The sequence below is a fragment of the Pteronotus mesoamericanus genome, unplaced genomic scaffold (assembly GCF_021234165.1).
Source record: "Pteronotus mesoamericanus isolate MK-2021 breed Mesoamerican mustached bat unplaced genomic scaffold, CSHL_Meso_final contig_90, whole genome shotgun sequence".
Lineage (NCBI taxonomy): Eukaryota > Metazoa > Chordata > Mammalia > Chiroptera > Mormoopidae > Pteronotus > Pteronotus mesoamericanus.
In genome coordinates, this window is record NW_026555277.1 from 17,710,461 (window position 1) to 17,731,603 (window position 21,143).

The window sequence follows — 21,143 nt, forward strand, 5'->3', positions numbered from 1 at the left end:
AATGAGTCTTTCATAAGGTTAAAGGGTACCCACGTCACTTGTGAACTGAATATTTTGAGTGAATAAAGCCTTATGATTATGTACATTTTTGAGAGGAATAAAACCTTTTCATTCAGTAAACATATTCTAGGAGGAATTAATTACTCAGGTCTTAAAGATGGAGATTACAGGATCTTCTGAACCAGGAATTTACCAGTATTTGAACCCAAAACAAAAGCCTAAGCACATATTACTGACAGATTAGGTTGTTACCACTGATGACAAGGGATTTCATAACTAGTCCCAGAGTCTGGACAGAAATGAATGGAATCACCCAGAAAAAAATTACCGCCTGCCATGGACTGACCTTTGGGTAAACAGGCCTGGAAAAATGCTCAAAGGAGAACAAAACAGCAAATGTGTGGTGCGCCGAGGCGAGCTGCAGCTCCTCCAGAGCATCTCACAGTCCCTCCTTCACTCCACAAGTAAAATTCACCCAGCTGAAATTATGCTTGTTGCATGAGGATAAAAGCAGTCACGTGAGAAATAAGTGTTCCGTGAAGATTAACCTGTCAACGTGGGACTGATGGATTGACACAGAGAGAGGCAAGAGGCGATGACAAGAACACAATGCGAGAGAAGGAGGGATGGATTCAAGGGAGAAACGTCAAGACTTCATAAGTGACTATTTATAGACAGAAGATGAAGGAGAGAAAAGAGTCAGAGATGACTGTGAAGGTTCGCTCTTCGATGGCTAGGAAAACAGAGGTACACCGATTAAAAGGAGCAGGGCAGAAAGGGCAGCCCTCTCACTGCCCGAGTCCCTCAGAGGACTGATGTCACCCACCCTGGGCAATGCCATCATGCACGTAAACGCTCCTGGGTCATTTTTTTTTTTTTTTTTGACTGGCTGTTGAGAGAAAGACAATGGCCTAATCTGTTAACAGAACCTGGGAATAAATAAAGACTAGTAGTCATATAGTTGACAGGAAGGAGTCAACCCATGAGCAGAATGTGGAAAACATTATGAAGGAATACACACTGAAGCAAGACATTTTCTTTCATCCTCACCTGAGGATATGTTTTATTGATATTAGAGATAGAAGGAGGGAAAGAGAGAGAAACACCTATCAGTTTCCTTCCCATCAAATCTTCAACTGACCAGGGATTGAACCCACAATCTTTTGGTGTACAGGATGACACTCCAACAAACTGAGCCACCTGGCCAGGGCTGAAGCAAGACTTTCAATAGCACAGCTCAGCTTGGGACTGCTGGAAAGCACAGCGGCGGTCAAATCAGTCCACGGTGAGATGGTCAAAAATGGCCCAGACTCTAGGGTAAGAAGGATCAAAGACTAGGGCCCAAACTCAAATGCCTTTAGGGACCAGGCAAGTAACAAAAATGAAGAAGGGTGAGTGTTCGGCAACAAGGAGTTGGGGGGACTGAAGAACAGAGCTCATACCCAACCCATCTAAAGAGGAGGGACGGTAGATGGGTTACTTTCGCCCAAGATCATCTTCAAGAGAAATCATCCCAGCCACCATTCTTGAACATATATGCTCTTTTATCTTCTTCCAGCACTTGTCAATACTTCAAATCTTTGTGGCGTTGTTCTTGTTTTGCTTATGGTCTGTGTCCTCCTACTAGTAGATAAATTCCCTGAGGAGCCACAGAACCGGCAATCAATCTATGCTCAATCAACAATATACTTACCTCCTGACTCTGCAGGACCAGAACTCCATCATTTGATGGGGAATAAATCCAAACCATTTATCTCTTCGCAGCCTTCACAGCCTTTCACACGCAGAACATGCCACTCTCAACACACCCCAATCGCTCTGTAGCATGAGCTTTTGCCAAGAAAAGGCCTGGGTTCAAATCCTGATTCTGTCTGCCACTGACTAGCTTTTTGTCTTTTTAGGAGACACTAACTATGAACCTCAACTGTTACATCTATAAACATGGACATTATTGGGTTTCCAGAGGAACTGAATTTTTTTACATTGACTACAAATGCAACACTAATGCCCAATTCTTTTAAATTTCCCACACTTGAGATTCTCATTTTCACACTGACCATCCCAAACACCCTACTGCCTCCCTGCAGGCCAGAGCCTTTGCCTCTGACTCTGCGGGTCCCTCTTCCAAAAACTTACCTCCTAATTCTCATTAGAGCCAGCTCAGTTGTTTCTTCTTCTAAGAGGTTTTCTTTGACTTTCCTGGATGCCCACAGCCTTTTATCCTTACAACTAGCAACTGCACTGCTACGAAGCCAGTAAAACCTGCCACCTTGTTTCTAATGCCCATCAAATTAGGAGCCAAACTAGGGACTGAGTGTTACTTTTTATCACTTTTACCAGAGTCCAGTGCAGGTGCCTGATTCAAAACAAGCATCCCATAAACGTTTGCTGAACCAAACAGAACTTAATGATTAACAAATATAAATCTGATTTACTAGATACCACATGAGTGAACACCTCTTACTCTAACATTGAGAATTAACCCATAGCAATGACAAAAACTACCACCTGGTCAGGTCCTCATTAGCTATATTCATATATTCATGGTGGGTGCCAAGGACAGGAATAATCTAGGAATTGTTAATAAAGGTATTTTCACTAGGTGTGATACATGCAGTGCTAAAAATGCAATCAAAATTCTCTCTCCTACTGATCTGTCACAGTGCCAAAAATGTTTAAGAGTAACTTGAGGCTCTTTTGAATGTCAATTTGATTATAACATAAAATTTCACAGAAAGCAATGCACTCTAACATATGGGCATTTAATCATCAATTCATTCAACAGATATTTGCTGATAGCCTACTGTAGGCCAGACATTACAAGTAGAGCCATTACAAGCTCGAATTCTATATGCTGCAATTTCAAAGTGAGTGCTTAGGAAGACCTAAACAATTTGGTAAGGCTACTGAAGCCAATACGAGAACTTGTACTGTCACATAACCTAATAGTCGCCACTCTGCCAATTCTCAGAAAGGACACTATATCTCTTTTTGCTGTCCCACATGAAGAACAACGGAGCAGCTGGCTTCTGGATGGTCAAGAAATATGGAACTGGCCTTGCCCTGAAGTAGAGTAGGAAATAATAATAATTATCATGATCTAAATTCACTTAAACATCTCTCTTCTCTCTCTCTAACCTGGGGCGCTGGGAAGTAGCGGTGATGAGAAAAACAACTTTTGTTTGTCAGAGTTGTTGCATAGACATTTTATAGTATGATAACTCTACTCACACCCATGGTCTGAATGTTTAGATAAGGACTTGAGTTTAGGATTCCTGTCCTAAGTTCCCACTTTGCTTTTACATCTTTTAAAACAATCACTTAGAATTAAGCCCAAGAACAGTTAGTGACCTTGGCCCAACCACCTTACGAGCAATAGGTGTTTGCTTCCTGGCTCTGTCTTCTGATGGCTCGTGGCCTGGGACAGAGGACTGCCCCACCCCGTCAGCTCACTGCCCCCCGCCCCACTTTGGGGATCTGTAATACATCTTTGACTATTTTCTTTGTGTGAGTGTACCAAAACTGAGACTTCAATCAAAAAGTCTCTTCCCCACAGTGAGAATTCAGATGCTGAGAGAACTACCTGCCTACAGGGGTGGATGGCTTGGGCCCCATCAATCCACTTGCCATCAACTGCGTACTTGTAACTCCAACACCAGCTCCCTCTCAGATAGGTAACAAAAGACGAGCATAAGCAGGCTGACGAAAGTCAAAGGAGATGATTTTCGTCTTCCCCAAACCCTGTGCTATGCACCACTTACCTCACCTGTCTCTTCTCACCTGGAGGAGAAAAGAACCCTAAGACAGCAGAATATAGAGAAAATCATTTTTGACTGAAGGGAAGTTTCAGGAAAAGGTCTGAACAGGAGCAGAATATACCACTCCAAACTATGCCTCTTTGGCATGAGGATTAATTTTGGCAGATTATTTTTTAAGAATTAGCAAACACAAGAGAAGCTCTGAAAAACCAAGTAGCAGTTACCCTTTTGTAAAAGACATTTGCATTTATAAGAAATCCCCATTGGTAAGGGTGACTCAAAAGAGGAAGATGACTAAAATTTCTAGAAGCTTTTATCAAAGGAGAAGGCAGAGACTTAAATCTGCACAACAACCTTAATCTTGTTTACTGTGCTTTTCCTACACACTCCCAGAACTGACTCTCCACCACCATCAACTTATGCCTTTAGCTGTAGATGTTATTTAAGGTGATGGCATGGACCATTTCAAAGACGTACTCAGTTTTCTCGGGCCTCTTTTATGTACACAGAAGGTCTACATGTTATTAAATTTCTGTTTATTTTTCTCCTATTTACCTGTTTTTTAACACAAGGTTCATCTCAGCCAAGAACCTAGTAGGAGAGAGAAAAAGTTATTTTTTTCCTCCCCACAGATTCATTAACTTACTTACAAACAGACCTCAAAGAATTATCTCAGACTGATTGAATGAATGAATGCATGAATAAATGAATGAATCTAAATAGTTTCTCCCTCTTTTTAAATGTATTGTCCATTTTATTCATGTATTGCATTAGTGGTTAATAAAATGCTTATGCTTAGTAATCATAAAATTCCGTTTATGCTTTTTTTACAGTATCTGTAAATTAAGAAGATATGTGTTGATAACAAAGCAAAACTAAATTTTTCCATTTCAGTCCCTAATACTTCTACATGGTGGTAAACTGACATCCTAACTAGTAAGAAAAAAATCACAATAAATCATCAGAAAATAAACTATGAAGAAACTTGAAGTTGAATAAGCACCTAAAACCAATAACTGTTTGGACTGAGGTGACTGACCATATTCCTCATCTGCTCTGAGCCATCTTGGTTTATGCCTATTGTCCTGACATAATTATTAAGTGTGCCCTCTTTCACTCTTAAACAATGGCAGAGTTTGGGCAATAAGTCATCCATCACCCTATAGGGAAATGAAAAGATTCTGATAGGGTAGGTAGACAGGCACGAGGAGAGCAGGAACAATAGGCCAGGTGGTACAGCCTGTCACTGGGTGAGAAAGTCCTAGGTACCTAGCAATGGGCAAAACTAGAGAAAACAACTATCATAGGCTACAGCCTTGCCCCGCCAGGTGGCCATTCCTCCCTTAGCATATTGACAGTCATGTGGTTTAGACCCCCTTAGAGGAGGAACAGGGACTAAAGAACTGGAGAATAATCTCCTAAGGCTCCTATGCAAGCCCTTGCATGACCACTTCCCTAAGCATTAAGTCCTCAAGACAATGAGGTGCTAATCAGCATGAAATAATCTTAAGAACAAAACCTCGGGTGTGTTGACCACAGAGACAGAGTGCTGGTCAAAGGTGAGAGAACATCTAGGCTTCAGCTGTGTTTCAGCTCCAGGCCCAGAAAATCAGCAAAACCAGATGAAGCGACACTACGGCTGACAGCTGACATCAGACCAGCTGTGGTAACGAACGACCCCCTATCCTAGTGCCAACCAATCAGTAGAGACCACAACCCTGAAAAAACACACCTGGAAAACTGATGTATATTCTAATGAGACCCTTGCCTAAAATCCCCACTTTTGGAAAACAGATTAAAAAACCTTAAGACAAAGGGCCCAGACTGTATGGGACCTCTCTCTCTAGAGCACGCCATGCCTTCTTTCTCAGGCACGTACCTGCGCTTTCAGTCTTCTAAGCTTCAAGGGCCCTTCTTTGGCCTCTGTAACTTTTTTCCCCAAGTCCATGCAGCCCAGCTGGCTCACTCCTTCAACCTCTGTGACTTTCTAAATAAACTTTCTCCTGCATTAGAGTTCTTGGTACTGAATTCTTTCTTAGCCGACTCAAGAACCAAGGTCTAACTCTAACATTCACTAATAACAATTCCACAAGGAAAACTTCAAGGTTTTCAAAAAGCACTGGTACATACTTTACAGAAGCGTTTTGTTCCATCTGCTCTTGAACTCACCAATTTTGAAAGAGTTAAGTATTTTAATTTTCACATCTGTAAAGTAATAAGTCCTGATCAAAACTGATTATTTTACGAAATAAATATGAAAATGTGCCTTGCAACCTATATCTGGGACCTTCCCTCTCCACATCTACCCCCAAACTTGGGAGAATCCAGAAAAATAGCACAGTGATTCAGCATTTCTCAGGCATTCATTAAAATGTGCTTGAGTGCAATGAAATCAGGGAAGAAAAAAGATACATACTACACAGATATTAAAATCAAAAGTTATAGAGACAAAAATCATGAAATACTATACTTCCTCTCTTAGTGAAGTATTTGTAAAGCAGCTAAACTAACAAGTATCTCTCATCACTATTATTAGGTAAGTCATCCTAAGACACAAGCACAAAGCACTGGGAACTCTTTCTGTCAACTAGTTCAAAAGGTGCTTAAAAACAGAAGTAAAAGCAAAATCCTAGAACACAAAGAGAAATTTCAGGGAACACACCCTTTAAGAGAACACTGTTTATACCTGTGTGGTAGCACTTTTTAGAATCTTGCTTATCTCATTTTTGTGTCTCCTGGAAAACAGACATGCCTTGTTTCTCCTGGTACCCTTTACCTCTTATCTGAATCTGTAGCATACTACTTTGTACATAGAAATGTGCAACGAATATTTGTTGAATTAAACTAATAAGAAAAGAAGAAAAGTGCTTTCAAATATAACTTCTTTGTAAATATTTTTTCAAGACAAAAGAAGCCCAACCACCTGGGGTGTCACAAGTGGAGAGGTAGGATCATTCCAACAGTAGGTATGAGTTTCAGAGAGAGAGCTCTATTCCTCTACACAAGTGATGGATGAAGTTTTAATGAACCTATTATCATAGAAACTCATAAAAGCGATATTGTAGTCAAACCACATCCCACCAACAAAGCAACCCTATAAGGTTAGACTATACGACAGGTGTTAGTCATAGCCTCCAACGCCTGAGTTACAAAGAAGTTCCACTGAAATTTCTTTCAAGTCTCAGCTCAGAAGGCCTTGAACATTCTTTAAAACAGACTTTGAGGCAGTTTTTACCTCTTCCTCCAGTACCTTATGCAAAAGACTGGCGTTTGAGAACTTGCCACGTAACCATAGATAGTCTCATTAATTAAGAAAGCCATAAAATGGGCCTCACAGCATTCATGAAGAGGGCCTTGGACTTTTTAAAAAACACCACTGAGTCCTCCTATAAACAAGACAAATGAGTAGACGTGATCCAGGAGTCAACCCATGAAGTTGCATGGGAGCAGACGGGGAAAGGGCTGGAAGGACAGAGAGCCATTCACCTCAGCCGAGGTGGGCGGCAGCCACTCGATAATGTTGTGAAACAAAATTAACTTCCCCAATAATAATAATCGGTACAAAGGAAGCATTTTTCTCGGAAACCTGCCTGGTAAAAAATAGTAAAAATTAATATTCAGGCCTTTTGAATTTTATATTAGCTGTTTTAAAGTTCCCTAAAAGCCTTAAATTTCTAACTCTCCATTTGTAAAATGGAAGTAGATAGTTACCACTTACCTTTACTTTAGAAAACTAATAAAACAATAATGTAGATCACAGATACTTTTCTAAAGTTCTAGATGTTTAGGTCATTACAGTTCTACTCAGTTAAACAAGGAGAGTCCAAACTAAAATATTTGACATAAAGACTTGATTTTTTTTGCTCCTGGTAGTCCAAAGTAAAATATTTGATGTACAGACTCGATTTCCTGCTCTTGTGTTAATCTGCTCGGGGTCCAAAGTATTAACTCAAATAAAAAATAGTAAACAGGAAAAAAAAAAGATCCCACAAACTCTTTGGATATTAAGCACTTTCACCCTCCACTGGATGCCTTTTCAAAATCAGTGCCACCTTCCAAACCAACCTAAAAGTAAAGAAACCGCTTACCATGAATGCATGCAGATACGGTCTGAAGTCTTATGCTGACCAAAACTGGTCTCTGTATTATATAAATGGTTTGTTAACATTCACCATAATCTTTTAAAATGTCAAACTGTTTACCTACTGAAAACATAACAGAAAGTATTTTTTCTTATTGACCACTTAAAGGAAGAAAGAAGTTGTTTAAATTTAAACGTTCAGTTTCTAAGTGAAAGACTGATGGGGGAATCTGCAGCCAAACAGCCTCATCTAGCAATCTTCCGTGTTTGGGCTGAAAGCAGTTTTCACAATGGGAGGGAGAATACTGCACCCTTACATAAAACCTCCCAGATAGCAGCCAGGACTGTAGACATAGTCACTTAACTGTTATTGAACAATAGTTAATGCACCTGAATAGTCAATGTCCCAAGCACCTGAAAGACACAGGGACCAGGTTTCAGCTATTAAACTTAGAAGGTCAGTAAGAAAATTCCAATTCCAGTTTAAAGTCAGAGACGAGAAAAGAGCAATCCTATTCCAGTAGGTTCCCAGGTTAATTCCCTCCAGTTTTCCTCCCCCCATCATGATATTGATTTCCTAATAAAATGTTGCAGTAAAATTTTTGAAACCAGATTCTGGCAGAAAATCAAATAAAAAGTAACTCTTTGTGGCAGCTACTTTTGCATACCCTGCCTCCTGCCTACCTTGTTATGTTTTTGCTGGTGCCTTGTCTTTGTGTCAAGAACATGGTAAGAGCTTTCAGAGTCTTGGTTGATGTAATATACGAGTCTTGAAGGCAGTGTGATCTCTTTCTGCATTGCATTGCTGTAACTGGTATTACTGCTGCTATTCTGTTGCAATGTGTTGTCTTCATCTGCCAGGACTCCCAATTTTTTTTCTGCAGTTTCATTCCCATGCGGAGCTGGTTGGGGAGAAAGGGGCAGGGGGCACAAACATACACAAACACACACATATATAGCCTATAAATACGTAAGTTACCAAAATGCATTTTTTTTTCCATTAATGGCAGAAACAAGTTTCTTATTTGTAAGCAGGCCAGAAGTGGACACACAGGAAAGCAAGTTATTGCAACAATGAAATGGCCTGGATAAGTTAACAGCCAATAAGGCTTATACAATAATGTACTGTGTATTTTGATTCATGTTCTGTATGAACACTTCTAACCAGTCTCAAATCTATGCTTCTAAGTATGGATTGGGGGCAGAATGGACTTAAGGAAAAGTCATTACATGAACATGCTCAGGGGTTGTGACCCTCACCTGAGTCCACAGAGGCTCAAAGGTATCGACTAGCAGCATCCCATCTGAGGGCTCAGAATGCTTCTAACATAACTTCAGTGCTGAATTCAGATTAACTGATTCATTTAACAAAATGGACAATTCCCTTTTCGTCTAACTTTGAGATGTGCAAAACTCCTTTGCGATAGAGGGATGCAGATGCTGGCAGCTTTCCAATTCCTTTCTACGTTCCTGCCAAGGCCAGCTTTCTGTGTTCACTGATTTCCAATTGTATTGAACATTATATTATCTGAATTGTTCATTATAATGACCGGCATTTTGACAAATTACAAACCAAAGGTTTATATCCCGGAAGTTTCTCTTCCCCACTTTAATTCCAACAGCAGGGAATAAACCCAGAAGGTAATTTGAGGAAACAACACATTACCACTATTATCATTACATCCTTCCGCATTCACATTCAGGCTCCACCACCCAAGAAGCAACTTGCTCCCTCGCTGCATCTCCCGTCCACCGGGCTCCCCTCAGCCAAGTTGCACAGAGGGACCCCGCATCCACTAAACACATTCCAGTGGAACCGACAGTAATTAGAATGGGTCTTTAGTGAATGCAACAGAAATGGACTTCAAAAAAGTGAACTGGAATAAATGGGGGTTTGGGAATGAGAAAGGTGGAGAGGCAGGCAGGGAGGCGCGCAAAGGCCGAGCCCGGGACGTGTCCGGAGCGCACGGACCCGCGTGCCCTTCCTTTTCCTTTGCAGGGCCCAGCAGGCAAGGCAATGCAAAGGGCACTGGGGCCATACCCACCGCTGGGTGCAGCAGCCCCCCAGGCGCGGGGCGAGGACGAGGCGGAGAGAGGAGGCAGCAGGAGAAGGACGAGGAGCAGGCGGCAGGGAGGCGCGCGGGCCAGGGCGCGGGCAGGCGCCGGGCCGGCGGGGCCACCGCGGGGGTCGCTGGAGGCTCGTGGAAGGCTGCAACCCGCTACGGGCGGCCGCCGGGAGCTGCTGCCGGGCGGCTTCATGGCTCATAGCTCCCGAGCGCGCTCGGTGTGGCCGGGGAGAGCGCCGGACTAGGCTGCGGGGAGGCTGCGGGCGGAGCCGGTCACGCCGGCTCGGCACGCATGGTGCCGCCGCGGGCAGGGGGTCAGGGCTGGGAACTAGGGACTGGGCGGTGCCCCCTCCCCTGCCCGCGTCTCAGGCCCTCCGGGGGCGGATGCTGAGAGTCCAGGGGTCCCAGTCGCTCCGCCAACTTGGAACCTCCCCAGATGCTCCTCCCTCCCTGCGGCGGGCGCGGCCGCTTCAGCGACTGCGGGGGCTGGCTGCTGGGACCGAGGATACTGAGCCGGCGCGCGGGAGCGAGCTGCGCGGGGGCGCGCGGCGCGGGCGTGCTCCCTGCCCTCGAGAGCGCGCTGAGCGCGGCTTCGGGTCCTGAAGCTGATGCTGCTGCTGCTGCTGCTGATGGGGATGAGGATGCTGATGCTGTTCCCTGGCACGGGATGCACTGCGCATGCTTTATTGGGGCGAGGTGGGGGTGGGGGGAGAGGCAAAAAAGCCTCAGAGTGATGCAGCAACCCAGGCAGCTTCAGAGGTGACGGTGGCACCTCCAGAGGTGGGGGAAGGGAAGCTGTCAGTCGAGGATGAGCCTGAAAGGAAGAAGGAGTGCTGGGGCTTCCAGGCCAGAGACCAGGATGATGTGCAGAGAAATCGACTGCCCTCTCCACTACCCCATACCTCACAGACCCCTTTCTAGTCCAACCCCTTCCTTCTCCGGGGGATAAAAAGAAAAACTAACGCCAAGCATTTTCTTCTTAATACTTTATTTTCTTCCTGCAAATAAATATATAAAAGATTGCAGCGGGGAGGGTAAAAATAGCGCGACTCCTCATTTAGCTCGCAGGCAGCCGGTGGAACCAGGGCTGGGAAGCACGTTCTCGCGTGGCAGGCTGGCGGGCGAGGGCGCTGAGCCGCCTCGTCGCGAGCCAGGCCCCCTCGCCGGGATCCCCGGCGCGGGGGCGCTCCGCCTGGGCCTCAGTTCCTGAGCCTGTGCCTGGGGACTTTCCGGAAAGCAGAAGCCGAAGATGTTTACTCAAAAGTTCAGAAAGTGTAACTGGGCATATTCGGGAAGGATTTAGACATTCTGGCGGGGAAGAATTACGAAGATTAGAAACCGAGTGTGTAGCACCTCACTGAGGAAATGCATCGTTTTTTAACCATGGGGGCATGCATGAGGGAAGACACATTTCCAATTTTGAGATCCAGTCTTGACTGCTGAAGAAAAAAGATTTTTTCTCTCGCTGCTGTAAAAAAAAAAGAAGAAGAAGAAGAAGAAGTAAACCCAGAGTCCCTGATTTAGGTAGGTTAGCAGCCACTAAATCTGACAGTTTCAAATTAGGAACTGTGGCATATGACCCCAAACTCCCTAATGCAGGCATTCGTTTATGCAGCCTTCCAATGACAGTATGAATAATAACAACGTTGTCTTACTCCATTATTGGTATTTAAAATGGAAATAATAACACCTACTTTGCAGGACCAAAAGTTTCACAACTAAAAGAAAGAATGTGGGTATAAAGCACTGTAGCAATGATAGGACGCCCGGGGTTGTTAGCCATTTTCTCCACCCCCACTTAACAAAGAGGGAAAGAGAGAAGGAGGGAAGCAGGGTTGAAGGGTGGAGGGAGGAGGGGGAGGCAAATAAGTCCAGACAGGGATCAGAGATCAGAGATCACAGAGCTGTCAGGGAGTCAGAAACTAATGTTAGCTCTTAGCTAACATTATCAGAATATCAGAGCTAGGATATTCATTTACTACACATTTATTAATGTAAACTTGTAATTGATGCCACCTCTCCCCAGTGAAAGCAGCAAACATTTTCCTTTTGACTCAATATTGTTTCCCTAGAACCAAACAGGGTATTTGTGGCACAAAGAAGGGTGTCAGAAAGTATATCATGAATGAATAAATGAGCACACAGAGCACGGAGCAGAGTCACACTGGGGCAGGCTGGGGAACACTCCACCTCCCCGCGGTTCCTACTGGTAGGCAGGCCCATGTTCTTGGGGGTGCCTCCTTCAAGGCGAGTGTGTCCTGGCTAGACTTTCCTAGTTGATATGGGACATAATGGTATCATTTTGAAAAAGGGCTTGGAAGAAGTGTTCAGGGAATAAGAATGGAGACAGAAATGAAAGGCCAAAAATGCCCAGATACAAAGTTATTTGAAAGGCATCTGTTGCAGTTGAGCGACAACCTCTCAAAGCCTATTCCAAAAATTAAAGCTATGAGTCAGCCTGGACCAGCTGACCACCCACCAGTTATAAGCTACATTTCCATGCAGGAGTGTTTACAAAGAAGAATGTTGTCTTCTGCATTATAATCAAATGACTGCATTTATTTACAGAATTTTAATGGCTGGAGGCAAAATAATGTGTCAGTAAATGAGATAATGAGTCAGAAAGGAGTAATCACTGGGAAAATTTACCAAAAGTTTGGTCCTCAAACCGTGCATTTACTGGAAGGTTAAAAACAGATTTAAATATCCGTTAAGTAGTTTAGTTGTTATATTTAGTAATATTCTCATTAAGTAGTTTGGAATGGATTTACCATTGGGTAAGTGTGTTGAGTAGGGGGAATGCGCACAGGTAGGAGAGGGAGGGACTCAGCAAGCTGGAATGGAATGAAAAAAGGAAATGTACCAGAAGTTTGAGGGCTGTGCAGCCCTGGTTAGATATGTACACTGGACCCCAAGGGCATCAGGGACCTCTGGAGTGGCCTGGACAAGGTGGCGGACATGGAAAACTGCCGCAGCCATAGGTGAAGACACGAGGCCAGAAGGTTCATAGAAAGGACGTTGCACCAAGCAGTATGGACGCTAAGCAAGCATAATAAACGTTGTGTGCAATATGACCCAGCAATTCCACTTCTGGATATATAGCTGAAGAAACTCAAAACACTAGTTTGAAAGAACACATGCACCCCTACGTATATTGCAGCATTGTTTTCAATAGTCAAGTTATGGAAGCAAACCAGGTGCCCATCAATAGATAGTGGATAAAAAAGCTGTTGTTCATATATACAACTGAATATTACTCAGTCATAGAAAAGAATGAAATCTTACTATTGACAACAGCACGGATGTACCGAGAGAGTATTATGCGAAGTGAAATAAGTCAGTCAGAGAAAGACAAATACCATATAATTTCACTCATACGTGGTATCTAAAGCACAGTATAAAAGAACAAACAAAGCAGAACCAAACTCACAGGTACAGAGACCAAACTGATGATTGCCAGAGGGGAAGGAGGTCGGGGGACTGGATGGAAGAGATGAAGGGACTGGGAAACGCAGACTGACAATTACAAAATAGTACAGGAATGTGAAGTACAGCATAGGGAATATAATCAATAATATTGTAATAACTATCTATAGTGTCAGATGGGTACTGGAAATATCAGGGGGAACACTTTGTAAAATGTATGATTGTCTAACCACCGCATTGAACACCTGAAACTAATACAAAATAATAATGAACATAAACTGTAACTTAAAAATTACAAAATAAATAAAGGGTGTGTACAAGCAGTGTCCTAAGTGTCCATACTGATTACAAAAATGCTTCAATTGCTCTGGTGAGGGAAGCCACCAGAAATCCTCTCTTTGCTCTCATCTGTTACAGGAGGCAGAACTGGGCCCACTTGAAACCAGCAAGAAAACTGGGCCTGGACAGGAGCAAGCAGAGGGTACGGGTAGGAATACTAACTAGATTTAGAAGGATCTGCCTCAGCAGAGCTGAGATTCTGGGAAAGAAGGTAGAGAAAGGGCTACAGAAGAGGGGCCCGAAAGGGTGAAAGCAAGTGAAAATTAGGGCAATAGAGCACAGCAGATTCACAAGAGCAATTAGAATGGAATCATCATTTGGCCCAAAAGCCAAGGTCAAAGAAGGAGCACAGCAAATTGGTGGCTGGCCGTGATGCTGCGGAGCAGTTTAGGGGAGTGAGAGCAGAGGCACAAACCAGGGCCAAGGGCAGCAGCTCCGACTCAAGAGCAGCTGCCACAGAGCTGGCTGGAAGCAGAGAGTTCTGTTACAGATTCAGCTATTCAAGGCTTCTCTCTCTCTCTCTCTCTCTCTTTTTTTTTTTTTTTTTTTGTAGGATGGCTGTGAAGACTGATTTTACAAGTAGAAATTAATACCTCCAAGGAAAGAAGACAGTATACTACTTCTTGGTGAAAGTAAAAAATGCGTGAGCTCTATGATTGGTACTTTCCACATTGTTCAGGGGTCAGCAGACATTTTCTATAAAGGGCCAGATAGTAAATGTTTTAGGCTTTGTGTGTCCTATGGTCTCTGACACATAGTCTTCGGTGGGGTTTTTTTCAACTTTTTAAAAAATGTTAAAATCAGGCTTTCATTTGTGAACATACTGTTTTAACTACATATATATAAATGTAACTATATAGGTATGTATACATATGTATATATATTTTAAATCTTTCATTAATTGCATTATCTCCTATACTTGTGAGGAGAAAAGCATGTGCAACAGTCTACATGGCTCTGATTCCAAAATACCTAGTTTCATTGAAATTTAACTATTTGGCTCTGGCTGGAGTGGCTCAGTGGATTGACTGTTGGCCTGTGAACTGAGAGGTTGCTGGTTCAATTCTCAAGGGCACATGCCTGGGTTACCAGCCAGGTTCCTATCTGGGGACATATGAGAGGCAACCAATTGATGTATCTCTCACACATCAGTGTTTCTCCCCCTCTTTTTCTCCTTCCCTTCCCTTCTCTCTAAAAATAAATAAATAAAATCTTTTTTTAAAAAACCTTAAACTTTTTAAAAAAGAAAAAAGTTAACTATTTGTACAATGAATAAGTAGTTGCTTAATTCTTAACAGACGTTCATCGCTTGAAAGGATTCCTAAGGAAAGAGCATTTTTTTCATTTAGAGATCAATCCCAAACTTTGACAATGGAGAGAAATTTCAGAAATCATTTGCCCCCCCCAAAAAAAACAGATACTGAAAAGATTGCAGAGCTGTCTTTTGCTAAGATGTATTTTCTAGTGAACTTGAAGAGGCTGCATGGATGCTACACGCATGAAAGTTGAGAGGATGCAATACCACCTGCAGTGACAGCCTTTCCTCCAGCCTGTCGTCATCAGTGATCTGCCTGCAGTCCCCTGACTCAACACTGAAGAGCACCTTCAAGGCGGCAAGCTCCCTCTTCAGACACAGAGCTGTCTCAGGCAACCTGATTCAAGTTCATGAAAAGTAAGTCTACAAGTCTATGTTAAATACACCTCTGTTCATTCTGAAGGATAGACTACAGTGGGTCAATTTCAGCAGTCAAGATGCAGCTTATTCCAACACTACTGGGAAAATCATAAGTATTTATTACCCAAACTGCAATGGTCACAGACATTTCTAGTGGAATAGTTGAACAGATAAAAAAAAAAAACATGTCCAGGTGTCAAATTGTGAAAATATCTGAAGAAAGATATAACCACTGGAGAAACCTGAAATTAAGGTCTTTCTTAAATTTTTTTTTTACTTATTACAGTTGACATTCAATATTATATTAGTTTCATGTGTACAACATAATAGTTAGACATTTCTATAACTTACAAAGTCATCTTCCATATAAGTTTAGTACCCACCTGAAACCATACATAGTTATTACGATGTTATTGACTATATCTTCTATACTGTACTTTACAACCCGTGACTATTTTGTAACTGCCAATTGGTACTTCTTAATCCCTTCACCTTTTTCACCCAGCTCCCAACCCCCTCCCATCTGGCAACCATCAGATTGTTCTCTGTATCTATGAGTCTGTTTCTGTTTTGTTTGTTCATTTATTTATTTTTTAGATTCCACACATAAGTAAAACCATATGACCCACCAATCTCACTTCTGGGTATTTATCCAAAGAAATCCAAAACAGTACTTCAAAAAGATATATGCAATCTTATGTCCATTGCATCATTATTTACAATAGTCAAGATATGGAAACAACCTAAGTGTCCATTGGTAGAAGATTGGATAAAGAATATGAGGTACATATATACAATGGAATATTACCCAGCCATAAGAAAGAATGAAATCTTACCATTTGTGACAATATAGATGGACCTAGAGGGTATTATGCTAAGTGAAATAAGTCAGAGAAAGATAAATTAAGTTCTTAAAAGATATTACATTAGATGAAAGTTAATTAGGAATTCCTGGTGGAATAGGATAAATTTGAGAAGCAGTTGAACTTTTTTCCCCACTATATAAACTTGAGGATAGTTTATCCCACAGTTGCATGCGTTTACAAGCCATGGCACAAAGGGATAAACAGGTATGTCATGATGATTTGTGGTGATGATATACGCTACAAAAGACTTGAAAGAATTGTGTTTGTTAAGGATAATCACTGAGTCAACATGTAATGATTAAGCCCTCACTGGTCACAGAGCAGCACGGAGGAGTTTCTGCAGAAGGAAATTGCCATGTACTAATTGAGGGGGGTTCCTCCAGTACCTCAACTACTTTTCAAGACAGCAAGTGAATTGTATCTGAAAAGCTTAGGACTCCAGCAACAGAATTAATATACTAATACTAATCCCTACCATTTTTATAGTAACAATAGCTAAGCCCTTTAGTAATATTTATTTTAAAAATTACTGTGCATTTACAGATTGTAGAGTATGTTTAACTATTTTACTTTGTTTAATCTTTGATTAAGTGATATAGAGAGGGTAGTTATTACTATTCTTTTTAGGAGCTCCATCTTGGATGCAAGGACACTAAAAGCTCACTGGTTTCTGGTTTTTGTTTTATTTATTGATTTTTTTAATCCTCACCTGAGGATATGTTCATTGATAAGAGCGAGGGAGAGAGAGGAAAAAAAAATTGATGCGAGAGAGAAACATTGATCAGTTGACTCCCATATGCACCTCAACTGGGGATCGAACCCACAACCTAGGCATGCGCCCTGACCAGACCTGAACCCACAACACTTTGCTGTATGGGACAGCACCCCAACCAGCTGAACCACCTGGCCATGGCTATTTATTGATTTTTTTTTTGAGAGAAGGAGAAACATCAAGTTGTTTTTCCACTTATTTATGCATTCATTGGTTGATTCTTGTATGTGCCCTGACCTAGTATGGAACCCCCATTCTTAGCATATTGGAACAATGCACTAACTAACTGAATTACCCAGCCAGGGACTTACTGGTGTTTGTACATTCCTGGCTGCACATTCAAGTCACCTGGAGAACACTAGCAACCCCCTGATGTGTGAGTATTTATAATCTTCAAGAATGGGATCCAACATCAGTGATTTTAAAATTCTCCAGATGAATTGAAATGTGCACCCAGGGTTCAGATACCTTGGGTAAAGGGAGTTTCCAAGATCACTCAGGTGCTCAACATAAAAACTTGAATTGGAATCCTAAATCCAAGTCCTATGCTGTTCCCAAGATTTTCTTCTTTATTTCTGTTTTTATAACAAGTCAACCTTGAACTAGGAAAGAATTAAAAATTAGTTTCGTATAATTGCTTCAAGATCTAAGAAAATACAGAATTAGGAGACATTTGAGCCAGAAGTTACCTTTGAGATCATCTGAGTTCAAGCGCATTGTTGTTCAATAGTAGAACCGAAGATGCAGCACTTAAACTTGTTGCCCAAGGTCACACTAAACTGCGTCAGAACTGGGACTCGATTCAGGTTTCTCTTTTCCACCTTTCCAGTACTTTCCACTGTGCTTTGTATATGGTTGCTTTTTTAAAAAATAACTTGCAAAACTTCTGGTCAGTCTACAATTACATTTCTGGTCTCACATACGCCATTGACTTGTAAAGATAAAGAAGGTTATAGCTATGAGGTCTGCATCTCAACATCATTGATTCCTGTAAGCCCAGCCCCATAGTCTGGCAGCATAAAACAGTCTCGCACTGCAGCATAAGCCTAATATGAAAGAAAAGTACTGTGAGGGACCTCCCACACATCTTTGGAGGTAATCCATCCAAAGGAAATACCTATTGTTCTCCTACTTCTCTTGTGTTTTGCATCTCAAATGTTTCCAATTTTCTCATGCAATGAGTTTCTGGTAATATCCTTAGTATGTCTTAAGAACTCAGCAACTGCTGCTTCTTAAATCCCTAATACTTGTTTTAGGTAGTGCCAAATATGGTGAGAAGCAAAAAAAGAACACAGGAAATAACAAAAATATAGTAATAGCCATAATAATAAGAAGAAGGAAGAAGAGAAATTATTTACGCAGCACCTACTATGTACCAAACACTGTGTTAAGCACTTTATCTGCATGATCTCATTTAATCCTCATAAAACTTTATGAAGGTAATGATTCTACTATTACCCCCATTTTGAGGACTGAGGCTTGGAGAAGTTAAATGACCTGTCTAAGGTCACATGACTACTAGGAGGCAGGGCTGGACCAGAAAACATGTTTGCCTGACTCCAAAGCATCAACTCCCAACCCCACCATAGTGACTCAAAAACACCATTAATCTATCAGGTGAAATAATAAAGCTCACCCCCAAAAATTACTGAAATTTAATCCTTTGCTCATTACACATTTAACAAGCAATTAATTTTGTTTCTAACTGGTGATGGAAAACCCTGGTGCCATGTAACCTATTTGACCACTGTCCCAAAACAACTCACCTGACACAGTTTCTTCAGAGGACCTATAATATTTTGGTATCATGGCACTTGGTTATGAATACAATCTTAAATTTTACTTTTGTCTGTTTAAAACCACTGACACATCGATCCATACACAGGACTGTTGTGAATTATGTTTCCAACTTCACATTAGAGATTTTATAGAATTATTTTATAATTTCCAAAACAAAACCTAATTATGATCTAGACATTTGTTTCTTTCATTGAAGTACTACTCAGGAGAGGCCAAGATCCTTACTTACCAGATAATTGAATTTTTCCTAAATGTTAAATTAACCAATATAGCCACCCATCAAGTTTAATTTCATTATCATTATAATTAATAACGCTTATTAATCTACCCCACCAAATACTGTAATATTAGCTTTTGCCAACATATTGACATGTTCAGATTTCTAAAAATATAACTATGAAAGCTTAAACCTTGACCGGCTGTCATTAATTATTTTTATTCTGTTGTTCTAAGACAAAAACAACAGCTAACATTTATATCACTCCTTAGATTCTATGACATGCTTTTGCACACCTTTTATAATTTACTATACATGTCATAGCATGTAAGTTAAAGCGGACTAGCTATATTATTTCTGTTAGATTGTCATGGGACCAGACTATTCATGTCATGGACATAGACATGGCTTAGAGATAGAAAACAAATAATGGAGACAGACAATCACTTCTCCCGAAGGAAAAGATAAACTCTAGGATTCTCCGGAGTCCAGTTCTAAGAAGTTTTATTTGCTATTCTGATAAATTATCTGAGGGATAAATTGCATGCTGAAATGCCCTGTCTTGCAGAAAACATTCAGTTCTTCATGTAATAAAATGTTTGGGTCAACTGAGATAAACTATAAACAAATTTTGTGGGGCTGCCTGACATGGCCTGAAAACTAATAAAAGAATTTCAATATCAAAAGTAAGTTTTGGCAAAAGTAATCTAAACTGTTTATATACTGAAATAGCTATACATCCCACCACCTTCAAACATCACTGTACACATTGATTATTATCCAAATCACAGCTGCCAATAACACACACACACACAGTCCTTCAACACCAATATGGGAAACAGACTATGGAGTTGACTGTTCCTTGAATAAAACAACTTCATCTAAAAATGCCACCATAACAACATGGATGACCAAATAGAAAGTATGATCAAAATTACAACTGAGCTATGATCTACAAGCCCTATAAAGGAATTGGCAGTAGTCCAGGAAAAATGCCTTTTAAATGGCCAAGCTGCTGCCAGCTGAGAACAACCTAAAAAGATAAAGAACCATACCAGCTGGTAAGATGAAGAATGAAAAGGGGATATTTATAAGACTTTAAAATCATGAACGGTGTAGATAAGATGAACATAACCCTCCAAACCCTAAAATATTTCAATGAAGTGGTAGCATCTGAAATCTGAGAGATACATTTTGGGCAAATAACAAGCAATCCCACATACCGTGTTAAATTCTTTTTTAGGAGACCACTCGTGGGGACCCTTCCCTGCTCATACGTCTCCCCACTTTTGAAAACATTCTGAGCAGTAGGTCCTCGTGACCATGTCTGTATTTCAGGGTCTTGCTCCCCCAGGTGCTCTGCACACCCAGCCCTCACTTGCTGATTTAGGATCAGGAACCTGTCTCCAGGTGAACCACTCACAGCGTCTCATCTTCCGGGCACACTGGATTGGCTCAGTGTGGTCCAGCAAGGCTTCATTTGAGACATTTTTTAGAGACAATTTTTTTAGAGAAGTTTAAGGTTCACATCAAAATTGAGGGGAAAGTACAGAGCTTTTCCCTACAGCCCCACCCCCACACATGCACAGCCTCCCCGTTATGAACACCCTCCCACAGCGGTACATTTGTTACAGCTGATCAACCTGTACTGACACATAATCGCCTGAGGTTTATGGTTTACATAACAATCGTTGACGTTATACATTCCAGGACGGTGGACAAATTTACAATGACATATATCCAGCATCATAGGATAATACAAAGTATTTGTCCTAAAAATCTGTGGTCCACCTATGCACCCTCTTTCCCAACCTTTGGCAACCACTGAACTTTTTACTGTCTCCGTAGTTTTGCCTTTTTCAGAGTTTCATATAGTTGGAGTCATAGAGTATGTAACCTTATCAGATTGGCATTTTTAGTAACGTGCCTGTTATGGTTCCTTCATGTTTTTTCATGGCTTGATAGCATATTTCTCTTTAGTTGTATAATAGTCCATTCTCTGGCAGTACCACAGTCTAGTTATTCATTCACCTACTAAAGGACATTTTGGTTATTTCCAAGTTTTGGAAGTTATGAATAAAGCTGCTATAAACCTATGTGTGCAGGTTTTGTATGAACATAAGTTTTTCCATACCTTTGGGTA

At 41.4% G+C, this 21,143-nt stretch overlaps 2 protein-coding genes across 3 annotated transcripts in view; both read right to left on the reverse strand.

The window, feature by feature from the left end:
* ADAM23 (ADAM metallopeptidase domain 23) overlaps positions 1-10,141 on the reverse strand; it is a 145,197-nt gene extending 135,056 nt beyond the window's left edge. For both annotated transcript variants that reach the window (XM_054585762.1, XM_054585761.1), the window contains exons 1-2: positions 9,885-10,141; positions 8,524-8,741 (exon numbers count right to left, since the gene is read on the reverse strand). In XM_054585762.1, coding sequence (XP_054441737.1) covers positions 8,524-8,741; positions 9,885-10,098 — 432 coding nt within the window. In that variant the 5' untranslated portion in view covers positions 10,099-10,141. The remainder of the gene's footprint in view (positions 1-8,523; positions 8,742-9,884) is intronic.
* Positions 10,142-14,205: 4,064 nt separating this feature from the next.
* EEF1B2 (eukaryotic translation elongation factor 1 beta 2) overlaps positions 14,206-21,143 on the reverse strand; it is a 213,870-nt gene continuing 206,932 nt past the window's right edge. The window contains exon 7 of the mRNA XM_054585765.1: positions 14,206-14,220. The gene's annotated coding sequence lies outside the window, so the exon portion shown is untranslated. The remainder of the gene's footprint in view (positions 14,221-21,143) is intronic.